This window comes from Bombina bombina, chromosome 6, assembly GCF_027579735.1.
Source record: "Bombina bombina isolate aBomBom1 chromosome 6, aBomBom1.pri, whole genome shotgun sequence".
In the NCBI taxonomy this organism is placed as follows: Eukaryota; Metazoa; Chordata; class Amphibia; order Anura; family Bombinatoridae; genus Bombina; species Bombina bombina.
In genome coordinates this window covers 213,849,003-213,862,684 of record NC_069504.1, presented here as the reverse complement: position 1 = coordinate 213,862,684, position 13,682 = coordinate 213,849,003, and the positions used below count along the sequence as shown (strand labels likewise).

General features: G+C 40.7%; 1 protein-coding gene across 1 annotated transcript in view; it reads left to right on the top strand.

Annotated features, from left to right (window-relative positions):
- ADAMTS20 (ADAM metallopeptidase with thrombospondin type 1 motif 20) overlaps nucleotides 1-13,682 on the top strand; it is a 578,468-nt gene that overhangs the window by 471,808 nt on the left and 92,978 nt on the right. The window contains 2 exon segments of the mRNA XM_053719202.1: nucleotides 9,618-9,751; nucleotides 10,678-10,769. Of these exon segments, the coding sequence (XP_053575177.1) occupies nucleotides 9,618-9,751; nucleotides 10,678-10,769 (226 nt within the window).

The window sequence follows — 13,682 nt, the reverse complement described above, 5'->3', positions numbered from 1 at the left end:
GTATTGGGTGGGTTTTATTTTTAGGTTAGGGACTTTGGGTGGCAAAAGAGCTAACTGCCCTTTTATGGGCAATGCCCATCCAAATGCCCTTTTCAGGGCAATGGGGAGCTTAGTTTTTTTTAGATAAATAGGTTTTTATTTGGGGGGTTGGTTGTGTGGGTAGTGGGTTTACTGTTGGGGGGATTGTTTGTATTTTTTTTTACAGGTCAAAAAAACTGATTACTTTGGGGCAATGCCCCACAAAAGGCCCTTTTAAGGGCTATTGGTAGTTTAGTTTAGGCTAGGGTTTTTTTTATTTTGGGGGGGCTTTTTTATTTTAATAGGGCTATTAGATTAGGTGTAATTAGTTTAAATTTCTGTAATTTGTTTATTATTTTCTGTAATTTAGTGTTTGTTTTTTTGTACTTTAGCTAATTTAATTTAATGTAGGTAATTGTATGTAATTTATTTAATTGTATTTAATTTAGTTAATTTAATTATAGTGTAGTGTTAGGTGTAATTGTAACTTAGGTTAGGTTTTATTTTACAGGTACTTTTGTATTTATTTTAGCTAGTTAGTTATTAAATAGTTAATAACTATTTAGTAACTATTCTACCTAGTTAAAATAAATACAAATTTACATATTTAGTTATATTGTAGCTATCTTAGGGTTTATTTTACAGGTAAGTATTTAGTTTTAAATAGGAATAATTTAGTTAATGATAGGAATATTTAGTTAGATTTCTTTTAATTATATTTAAGTTAGGGGGTGTTAGGGTTAGACTTAGATTTAGGGGTTAATAACTTTAATATAGTGGCGGCAAAGTTGGGGCGGCAGATTTTGGGTTAATAAATGTAGGTAGGTGGCGGCGATGTTAGGGACAGCAGATTAGGGGTTAATAATATTTAACTAGTATTTGCGAGGCGGGAGTGTGTGGGTTTAGGGGTTAATATATTTATTATAGTGGCGGCGATGTCTGGTTCAGCAGATTAGGGGTTAAAATTTTTCTTTTAATGTTTGCGATGTGGGAGGGCCTTGGTTTAGGGGTTAATAGGTAGTTTATGGGTGTTAGTGTACTTTTTAGCACTTTAGTTAAGAGTTTTTTGCTACGGCGTTGTAGTATAAAACTCTTAACTACTGACTTTAAAACGCGGTACCAGTCGGGGGCGGAGCTGAGCCGTGCAGGAACATGGCTGCATAATCACTGAGCTCCGTATCAGCCTAGACTCTTAGCTATCCTAAAGGATTTGGATTTACACCTAAACAGCTCCATTTAGTTCTTCCTAACAACCCCTTAATAGCCTGTCACCCTTACAGCCCTTAATTGCCAAAGATGTCAGGAGGGAACAGCTTGTGAAGCCTGAGACACACCGAGCCGACATCACAGCAGCCTGTCTGAGCCGCAAACCTCACTTCCACCCTGAGGCTCATAGTTCCATAACTACCTCATCTACAATCCTAAGCAGACCCCCTACCGTGCAAGAGACCATCTCTTTACTTCTTGAACACCGGGGGACCGCTGGTTGGCGCCCGCTCTCTCGTGCGGTGGCACCATCTTTGAATAAGCTGACTCGCAAAGATTAAGCACTAACACCGCTCGCACCAGCAGCTTTCCACGGACTCTTCAACATAGTGCAAGCGGTGATTCAAGAGGGTTCACTGCCTCACTAACCGGGCTGCTGTGGTGCGCGATCCTCCCCATCTATCCGGCCGCCGCCGCCATATCCGAGGACACACGTATTACACGTGGCCCAGACCGGTTTCACACGATCAGCCAAAAGGAGAGGTGAGCCCTTGCTTTACTGGCCCCCTCTTTCACTTACCGCTCCGTGAGACCTTGAGTGCGGCCCTCCTCTGCCACACTCGGACCTTCCTTTTCTGGCAAAGCCGCCCTCAGGCCAAAAGTGCTCAGCGGGATTTGGGCCCATCCACAGTGACTTTCAACTGCGTGCAGGGCCTACATAGTGATCTAAAATCGCACAGCTGCACATATCTCATAAGCTCCCTACTTAGCTTATCCTTGCTACGCATTTGATACCCTTCCCCACATATATTTTTACCATCTATACAGAATCAAGACTCAGCCTATTTAAAGGTGACAGCCTAAGATGACCCCCAAGAAAGGTCAGAAATCAGACAGGCCAAATAAAAATTCTACCCAGACCTCTTCAGTCTCCACCTTTTTTCACTCTACGGACACTGCTCTCATGGCGTCTCGGGGTACACCTGACAATGTGGGTCCCTCCGGGGCCATGGAGCCAGCAAATCCCCACCAAGACTCACTGCAGGCTATTCAAATGAAACTGGCTTCTCTACCCTCTAAGTCTGACTTGGAATCACTTAAGTCCTTTATTAAGGAGGAGATGAGAGATCTCAAGAGGGATCTTAATGAGATGGGGACACATATGGAATACTTAGAAGAAGGCCAAGAAACCCTAAATAATTTGGTCAGCACCAACACACAGCAAATTTCCATCCAGGACTCAATGGTCCAGTCCCTGCAAGATAAGGTTGAGGACCTGGACAATCGGGGGCGTAGGAATAATCTAAGAATTCGAGGCATACCTGAGGACATACCCCAGGACCAGCTTAAAACATATATCTCAGGCCTCTATCAGCTCCTTTCCCCCAACTCTCTCTCTGCTGAATGAGGACATTGACAGGGCCCATAGAGCTCTACGACCTCTCCCAAGACCTCCACTACCACCACGAGATGTTATTGTCAAGTTCCTGCGCTTTACAACAAAGGATACCCTATGGCAAGCTGCTAGAATGCGACAATCCATATCATATCAAGGTCACTCTCTCCAGCTTTATCAAGACCTCAGTCCCCTAACCATCCAAAGACGCAAGGAAATTAAATTCATTACCAGTGCCCTACAGGAACACGGTATCAGATACCGATGGGGATTTCCCTTCAGCCTTATCATCAATCACAATGGAACACAAATTATTTACAAGGACTACAGCGATCTCGATCGTCTCTCAAGTTCCTTAGACATCCCACTGCAGCCTCCTGCTGAGACCAATGTCTTATCACCCTCTTCTTCAGCCACACCTGGACCCTCTCGCCCTTTGGAGCAAAGGCCTCAATGGCAAAGAACCGAAGCGCAGGAAGGTTGACAGAGTACCTACGAGAGCTGAAGAACCCACCTCTTGAATTCAAGTCTTGTCAGGTTCAATAAACCTATCTTTCCTTTTTTCACACTTAAATATATCCTCTGGTTTGGTTCTTAACCAGACAGCACATTCCCAAGTGCACTTTCATGGTCACCGCCTGATGCCTTAAATCCTCTCTAATCCCCACTATGGCGGTAGTGGCGACCCATCGAAGAATGGACTAACCTTGGTAAAGTATTTATCTTTATTACTGTCCTTAGTGCTGTTAGGCTACTGTGGATCTTTGTCCACAACTCTCATGCTTATCACATACCATTTTAGACTTAACACTGTAACCTCTCACATACAATCACTGGTTACCTTTCTACTCCTTGGACATTGGTACCCACCCTGCAACCAACCCTGGCTATTCACTAAACGAAACTACCTTTTTAATACTGTGCATGGGTGAATGCTATTGGACTATATACCCAGAGGACATCTAACCCACTAATTTGTTAGGCTTTAGACTTGTAGCTCTCACTCATATCTCATGTACCTAGATTGTTATGTTTATAATTATGCTCAAGGTTTAAATGTTTAATGTCCTCGCAACTAACCCTGGTTAATACTTAAACTGAACTTCCTTTCTAATACTATACATGAGCGAAAGTTATTGTACTATACATTCAGAGAATATCTAAACCACTAATCTGGTCAGGTCTTGAACTTGTAGTCCTTACTCATATCTTTTGTGCCTTAATTATTATGTTTATAAATCTGCTTAAGGCCTAACTGTTTAATGTTCTTACCTAATTCCAATGTATACCCAGTAGATATATTACACTCTGATGACTCAGACTCTGATTGCCACTGGGGAATATCCCGTTATAACTCCCCACCTAAATACACCGATACCTTCCCCTGTAAATGAATATAAAGAGACCCTAACCACTACGTTATCACTCTCTGTCCTATTGATTACTGCTTAGCTTAACCAATAGCCTCCCCGTTCATATGCTAGGTGATCTCAACCTAACTTACCCCCTGAACATCTCCAGCAACACCTGTGATATTAAGCATTGCCCTGACTAGGGACCGCCTTCATATTTAAATTACCTTGGTTCCCACATTGCGGCCCCAACCACCTCTGTTAACCTTAACCTAGCTTCCCCATTATTTCACAGGTTTAAGAGATCATCTCACGGCTTACTCTGATCCCTAATAAACTGGACCACCTTTCTGGCACTATATCTGAGTGTACAAAACTGGATTAGAGACTTTAGAGATGTTTATGTCATTTCACATGCTAAGTTATGTATGTATAGTTTTTACCCATGCTACTCATGATTCTGCTGCTTTGATGTTATCTTGTTCAAGGTTAAAATGTTTCACGTTACATATTGCTATTTTATCTACTTTGTGGTAATGTCATTCGCCGATGGCCTGGACCCTGGTTAATTGATTGATTAATTAATTAATTAATAGGTATACCTGTCCTTTGAGACAAAGCTATCCTGCTCAACTGTTTAATCCTGATCCCGAATATATCTCACATAACCTAAGAGTATGTTAGGTGATACTCTCCCCCCCATTTGCAAGGTGTATTTTCGATTGTTTTTTACACTTTGCATTATTGTTATTGTTAAAGATGTTCATGACTTTGTATTTTGCCTTTCCCCATTTTTCAATATGTAATTTTTGTCTTTTTCTTTTCAACTTTCCTTCCTCCCTCCCCTTCTGTCCAGCCTCGGGAGCTACACCCCCAATCCAAGTAGGCGACGCTATGCATTTGCACATATTGGCAGTTCCCACTAAATTCCCTTTCAATGAATAGCTCAACTTCTAAAATTAAATTCCTCTCCCACAACACTAAAGACCTCAATAGCCCCCATAAACGGTCTATGGCTCTAAGAGACTATAAGAGACACAAGGGAGACATTCTCTTTATCCAAGAGACCCATTTTAAAAGGGGAAGCGAACCTAAAGCTAGTTTTCTGAAATTTGGACAGAGTTTCTTCTCTTCTAATACCACGAAACACAATGGGGTTGGAATCCTGATACACAGAGGCCTTCCCTTTGTTGCTTCCTCCACTTATAAAGACAGGGAGGGAAGATACTTGATCCTGGTGGGACATCTTTATCATAAACCTATGACGCTGGTTAATATTTATGCCCCCAATGTGAACCCAGCTCCCTTTTTTCACCTACTTAGTAATAAAATTCTAGAAGTAGCTAGGGGTAGCCTCATATTGGGAGGTGATTTCAACTTAGCTTTCGACCCAACACTCGACTGCTCTTCTGGTACATCTTCTATACCACATAAAACTTTAAGGCAAATTAAACACTCCCTCTCCTGTTTAGCAGTACATGATACTTGGCGCCTTCACCACCCAAACGATAGAGACTTTACCTTTTTTTCAAACCCCCATCAATTATATACAAGAATAGATTACATCTTTGCTGATGTCTCCAGTCTATCTTCTATCGCCCAGACTCGTATAAACCCCATAACGTGGTCAGATCACAACATTATCAGCTGCCAACTTTACTGGCACCCCTTTGACCCGTCCACCTTTCGGTGGAGACTTGATGACTCCCTACTGAGGGACCCCCAGATATTTATACAGATACAAAAAGCACTGATCGACTATTTCCAAACAAATGACACCCCCGAAGTTCACATACACAACATATGGAACGCTCATAAATGCGTTATCCGAGGGGAATTAATCGCCCTTAAGGCAGCGAAACGGAAACAACAGAATGAGTACCTTAATTCTCTTCTAGCTGACATTCATAAATTACAGGACCTACATAAATTACACCCCACAAGCACTTCTTTGGCGGATAGTATCACCCACAAAAGAGACCAGCTTCGTATATTTTTAGGCACTGAGGCCAAGAACAAGGCCTTATATCTAAGAAAAGTTTACTATGAAAGAGCAAATAAGCAAGGCAGGATGTTGGCCCGGTAGCTCCGGAAACGCACAAACAAACAATATATTATGGGACTATGGGACCATGGAGGCACTAGACTGTCCACTTCCAAAGACATTATTCAGGCCTTTAGGGATTATTATGATACTCTTTATAATATCCGCAGAGGTTCCTCTGATCCCCTCCCGACAGAAATAACTGACTACTTAAGCGACATTAACCTCCCTAAACTTACTGAGGAACAGAGGGACGAACTAGATGCCCCATTCTCGGAGGAGGAGCTACTTAATGCTATTGCCTCTTTCCCTCCTGGGAAGGTTCCCGGCCCCGATGGCTTTGGAAACTCCTACTATACCCTATTTAAGGAAATACTATCCCCACACTTATTAAAATACTTCCACAGCATAGACGAGGTAGGTGCTTTCTCGCCACTTTCGCTTCAAGCCCATATCACTGTGATTCCCAAACCAAACAAGTCCTCTGACTTAATAACTAATTACCGCCCTATCTCACTTATTAATACCGACCTTAAGATTTTCGCTAAATTAATCACAACCCGCCTTAACAGACTTCTCCCTTCCCTTATACATAACGATCAAGTCGGATTTGTCCCTGGGCTGAAGGCTACGGATAACACGACACGAAATATACACCTAATTTGGCATGTCTCAAACAAAAATATCCCAACTACTTTCATATCCACTGATGCTGAGAAAGCATTTGACCGGGTTAACTGGTCATATTTAAGAGCCACCCTACATGCTTTCGGCCTAGGCCCAAAAACCCTTCAACGTATATTTGCCCTATATTCCTCGCCTAGTGCCCGTATTCTAGTAAACGGCTCTCTATCCTCGCCGATCGAAATCACAAATGGAACACGACAGGGCTGCCCCCTCTCCCCCCTGCTATTTGCCCTATTTATTGAAACCTTTGCACTGAAGATTAGGAATTCACCTGAAATCCAGGGTATCATTGTGGGGGACGATGAATTTAAGATTTCGTTATTTGCTGACGACATCCTATTCTCTTTGACCGAACCTGAAACCTCTATCCCCCCGCTCCTAACCGAATTATCCCTTTTTAATAAGCTCACAGATTTCCTTATCAACCCAAACAAATCTGAAATACTGGCGCTCGGTCTACCTGACCATTCTGTAAACGCAATTAAAAATAGATGCCCCTTAAAGTGGTGCTCTAAAGCTCTCAAATACTTAGGAATCTATCTTCCCCGGTCAGTTGATGATTTATTTCACGCTAACTACATACATATCAAAACAGCAATAATGCGGGACCTCTCTTCATGGGGCTCAAAAAAAACTCTCCTGGTGGGGCAGAATTAATTCCATAAAAATGAATATCTTTCCAAGATTACTCTACATTACGAGTGCAGTGCCGGTGCCTCTACCTCCCAAATACCTCACCCAAATACAAAACTTGATCAACTCCTTCGTGTGGAAGAAAAAAAACCCTAGAATAAATAAAAAGACCATGCTGCTACCGCGGAAACATGGCGGGCTGGGTTTACCTGACCTAGAAAAATATAGAATGTCCATTTACTTGCAAAGAATCTTGGACTGGAGAGTGGGTGATGGTCAGAGGCGGTGGGTCCGACTCGAGAGACAACTCAATCCCGACTTATCACTAACTTCTGCATGCTGGAACCCTAACTTCCAATAGATTACTAAAAAGCTACTTAACCCCGTCACAAAAGAGACCTTCATACAGTGGGGCAGGGCCTCCTGCCATCACCCCTGCCTATCCTCTAACCCTGGCCCTCTAACCTCTCTCAGAAATAACCCTGACTTCTCCATAAATCTCCTACAAACCTCATTACCTAACACCTCAAGTGAGGATGATATTCTACTACATAACGTCACTTCCAACAATTCCATAAACACTCAAACACAGCTGATAGATAAGGGTTACGAATGGGCACGCAACTGGTTTTCTTATAGAAGACTCCATAACTATATAACCACACATAAACATAAAAATAACATGACTCGCCCTCCAACTATCATCGAGAAACTCTACCTTCTGACCTCACCAATTAAACACTCTCTTTCTGCTATATATAAAATCCTGACCCAACCCGCGCCAGGTAATTTCCCTTACTCCTTAGAAATGTGGGAAAGGGAGCTGGGCACAATTATTCTACCTCAGATAGCTACTAACATATTCATTAATACCAAAAAGTCCTCCACATCAGCTTCTATTTTAGAAACCAATTATAAAATATTACACTGTTGGTATCTAACTCCAAGGAAACTACACCGGCTATATCACAATACCAGTAACAAATGCTGGAGATGTGGCCATGTGGGGAGTGGCATGGGTCACATGTGGTGGTGGTGCTCTCAGCTAAACCACTTTTGGTACAAAATAATAGACGAAGTCAATAATATATTACATACGACCCTACCTGCTGATCCCCTCATTTGGCTACTAAATAGGTCCGTCAAACTTCCTTTTAAATCTCTTCTCCCTTTATTCCGAATATTTACTAACAGTGTGAAAACCCTGATTGCCAGATACTGGAAAGCAAAAGATGTCCCCACTCTGGGAATGTGGAGGGCTAAAGTGACCGAGTTACTAGAGCTAGAAGAGTACTCCATCTATAAAAGAGGTAGCACAGACAATTTTATATCAATACAAGCTATATGGGATGAATACATTAGAACAATGAGATCCAACTAAGCTAATGATGTCCCCCTTTGAAGGGCGCAGAATGCCGCTTTTCGATGTGGCCCCGAGGCTGGATAGATTCCTCTTTTCCCTTTTCCCTCTTACCTGAACTTTATGGCTATACCGAGTTTTTTTTTTTCTTTTCCCTTCTTATCTGGTAATTGTTCTACAAAATGTTTGGACCTGTGCCTTCCGTTAACATCTTTAATACCGTAATGTTTACCATAATGTACATGTATGATGATGGGTGTGTACCGATTCACTTCAATAAAAAGAATTTGACTAAAATGCGGTACCAGTCTTGACAGGAGAGGGTCTACCGCTCACTTTTTGGCAGACTCATAATACCGGCGCTATGCAAGTCCCATTGAAAAAAGAGGATACGCAATTTACGTAAGTGGATTTGCAGTATATCCAAGTCTGGCCAAATAGTGAGCGGTACACCTGTACCTGCAAGACTCGTAATACCAGCGGGCGTTAAAAAGCAGCGTTAGGACCGGCTAACGCTGCTTTTTAAGCCTAACGCTTTTTAATAATTTTTATCAGACAGTGTAAATGTACTGTACAATGTATTTTCTATGTTTTATGTGAAACTTTTTAGTCAAGCATAAAAGTTATCCAGAGCTCTGAAGTTGGTCTAAACCGATGCGCGTTAAATTAAATTTCACTCAAGTGATCTTGTTTACTTTCAACACATAATACGCGCGCTACTTCTAATGCTCGAAGAGCCAGGATATACTCCTTATTGCTCTCACGCAATAGTGCGCCACTTGTAATCTAGCCTAAAATCATTCATGATCTGTAAACAGTGGAGTTTTTATAAATTACTTTTGATTATTTTTATTACCATTGATTATTACGTTTTTACATTTAAACATGTCAGGGCATAAATCAATTTTATTTTTTTTCTAGACTCAAAAATCCATACGAATGCCCTTTTAATGGTAGCAGAAAACAAGACTGTGCATGCAAGAACGATTATCTGGCTGCTGGATATACTGCCTTTACTAAAATAAGGCTGGACATCATCTCAATGCAAATTAAAAGTAGGCTTTTCTAAATACGTTTTTTATTATCTTTATAAAGTATATCAATTTTATAAACCCTTTTATGGTTTTACTTTGATACAAAACAAATAACATATCTTAGATAGATGATGCTTATGAAAGAGGATATTATAAAATGTGTTCTGTGTTTTCGAAAATTAATACTTCTGTGAAAAATATATTTTTGTTTTTTATGCTTCTTTAGGTTTGTACCTGTCCACCAGTTAAGCATTCGCTTAGTTTACAATTAAAAAGCTTTAACTTCAAGGGGTGTAAAAAGTCTGTTTCATTATTGTAATAAAAAAGCACTAAGCAGTTGCTTATATTTTATATAAACAATTGCAATATATATCTTAACTTTGAGCTCTTATAACTTTTTAGTGCAATATTTTTTAATAACAATTATATCAGACAGTGTTAATATGAGTGTTACTGTACTGTTATATGCATTTTTTATGTGTTCTGTGACACTTTTTGTTAATTAACCAGTGGTCTGAAGTTGCATTGTTTACTTGTGAGTAAAATGCGATTGCGCTCTTATAGTTGCATTTACTTACAACTTGTAATATCAAGGTTATTTAACGTGCCTCCAAAAAGGCGCAATTTTTCTCCAATGCAACCCCCATCCCCCGAAAAAAGCCTATCTAAAAAAACCTGCTCTAAAAATTGCCCTCAGTCTGATCTACACCACACAAGAATTTCCTTGTGCAATAATAAATGCAAGAAGTGGAACAATTCCTGCTTCCCACTTGCCTTAGCACAGGTGGACAGATTACTTAGCTTTCTTGATGTACTACATTTTTACACATTGTATTTGCTCTGTTAACTAGAAGTTGTAAATTTTACTAAAAGTATTTAGCAATAGTACAAAAGAATGTGTTTTTGTTGTTTACTGTAGTTTGAATGTGCCTATTGTTGTTTATTAGCTACAGATCTTCTCTTTGCTCACACTCTTCTTGGACGAGCTGTTCCATTTGCCACTGCAGGAGATTGCTATAGTGCTGCCAAATGTCCACAGGTAGGAACAAATTGTGTCAGTATTTATTCAAAAATAAAAAAATCTACTGTAGCCTAATTGTGAAACACCACTTATCTTCATAAAGATAAGAAACCATCAAAACAGACTGCCAGCCATTACTATTATTCTAATAATTTATTTGTATAGCGCCGCCAAATTCCATTGCGCTGGGTACAGTGATAGGGATATACAGCGACAAGGATTTGTGATAAGATACAAAACATAACAAAACTAAATAAATCTAGTACAGGAGGAAGAGGGCCCTGCTCCGGAGAGCTCACAGTCTACAGGTTTAGGGTGCAGAGACATAAGTTTGGGGTAGCTTGTCACATTTGTTGTAGTTGCAGCAGTGAGTCAGGCATTTCATGTATTAGTTTGGTTAGGATGAGAGATGGAGGAGAGATGGTAAGCCTCTTTGAGTAGGTGGGTTTTCAAGGAGTGTCTGAAGCTTAGGTGGATGAGTCTATCCGAAGCATTAATAATATATTGGAGGGAGGAGAGGCGGTGTTTTGGAAGGTCATTTAGAAGTAGATTGCAATAATCAATGTGTGACAAAATGAGGGAATGAATAAGTATTTTTGTAGTTTTTTCAGTAAGGAAGGGACGAATTCTGGAAATGTTGCGTAGGTGTGAACAGCAGGATTTGGAAAGTGCTTGTATATGTGGGTTGAATGTGAGTCTAGTGTGACCCCAAGACAGCAGACCTGGGGTGAGGTGTTGAGAATAGAGTCTCCAACCGTCAGAGAAATGTCAGGTGTTGGATGTCTCGAAGAGGGGGGAATAAAAAGCAGCTCAGTTTTGGACAGATTAAGTTGGAGGTAGTGTGAAGACATCTAAGAGGAAATTGCTGAGAGGCAGTTGGAAATCTGGTTGAGTAAAGAGAGAGAGATATCAGGAGAGGAAAGATAGATTTGGGTATCATCAGCATATAAGTGGTACTGGAATCCAAAGGAGGCTATACGTTTTCCAAGGGAGGATGTATAGAGAGAGAAAAGCAAGGGACCCAAGATGGAGCCTTGTGGTACTCCAACTGAGAGAGGCATAGGATCAGAAGATATGTTGTTAAGAGAAACTGAAAAGGAGCGCTTTGAGAGATATGAGGCAAACCGGGAGAGGGCTGTGTCTCGGATGCCAAATGAATGTAGTATTTTTAGGAAGAGAGGATGGACAACTGTGTCAAAGGCAGCGGACAGGTCAAGAAAAATTAATAAGGAGTAGTGGCCTGTTGCTTTAGCTGATAACAGGTAATTTGGTACTTTAGTAAGAGCAGTTTCTGTTGAGTGTTTAGGGCGGAAACCAAATTGTACCGCATCAAGTAAGGAGTTATCTGTGAGAAATTGAGTTAGCCGGTTATAGACCAGTCGTTCCAATAATTTTGAAGCAAAGGAAAGTACGGAGACTGGTCGGTAGATAGAAGGGGTGGAGGGGTTAAGTGACGGCTTTTTTAGTATTGGTATGATTGACACATGCCTGAATGTATCAGGAAATGTGCCAGTGATACAAAATTTGTTAAAGAGATGAGTTAGGGTAGAGGTTAGTGAAGCAGAGAGAGAGGGAAGAAGTTGTGAAGGAATAGGGTCAAGTGGGCAGGTTGTGAGATGAGCCAAAGATAGGAGTACAGAGACTTCTTCCTCTGTTACAAGAGGGAAGTAGCATAGAGTTTTTTTAATAGAAGGGGTGGGTAGTATAGCTGGGTTTGAGGGGTGTGAGGTGCAGATATCTTTTCTAATGGTGTCAATTTTATTTTTGAAGTGATCAGCAATAATCTGAGCAGTGAGGTTGGTAGTGGGCGGGGGTGCAGACCGACGTAGAAGGGAGTTAAAGGTTGAGAACAGCTTTCTGGGGTTGGATGCGTGAGATGACACGGTGAAATAGGTGGTGAAATAGACTTACAGTAAAAAAAAAAACGGTTAGTGTCTAACAGCGCTAATTAAAAAATTACCTCTAGCTCCTAAACAGAGTTGGTCCCTAGTTACCGACAGATGAATGGATACAAAAAAGAGGAAACTGTAGGAGCGCCTAATCAAAGGCTAGGTCTTATGGGATTATTAGTGCGATGTAGGAATTGTGTATACAGTTAAAACTATTATGAAATATCTTTAAAAGTTTAATAACAAACGAAGCATAAAATTAGTCATAAAATGATGCATGAAAATAATCATAGAATGGTGCATGGATCAATGATTTATCAATTATAAAAAAGGTTAAAAAAATGAATGTCTCTACTATATGACAGTCAAAATAGACAAATTGAAATGACAATAATACAGGAAATAAACAGTTACGGCTAGGTATAAGACTTAGCAGCGTACATAAAAGAATATAAAAACAGGATAAACAAATGATAAACAACTAAATACAATATAGTGGCATGTATAATAGTGTCTTTATGTCCTAGTACTCCTCCTGGAGTGAGAAACAAAGGAAATGGGTGAAACTAAATTAAGTCAAATCCTCTTTTTGAATTGGGATTTCTACAGCTGTTACTTTTTTGTATATCTTTACACACTTTTATATTTGATTTGTTTCTCATTTTTTCAAATTTTTTTCACATTTTTCCTACCTTAATTTCGATTGGCTGATAGAATCCTATCAGCCAATCGGAATTTGAGGGACGCCATCTTGGAGGACGTCCCTTAAAGGAACCGTCATTCATCGGGAAGTCGTCGGCCAGGATGGATGTTCCGCGTCGGCGGAATGAAGATGGAGTCGGAAAAAAGAAGATTGAAGATGCCGCTTGATAGAAGACTTCAGCCGGATGATGGACCACTTCAGCCCCCGCTTGGATCAAGACTTCAGCCGGATGATGGACCTCTTCAGCCCCCGCTTGGATCAAGACTTCAGCCGGATGATGGACCTCTTCAGCCCCCGCTTGGGCTTGGATGAAAACTTTGGAGCCTCTTCTGGACGGAT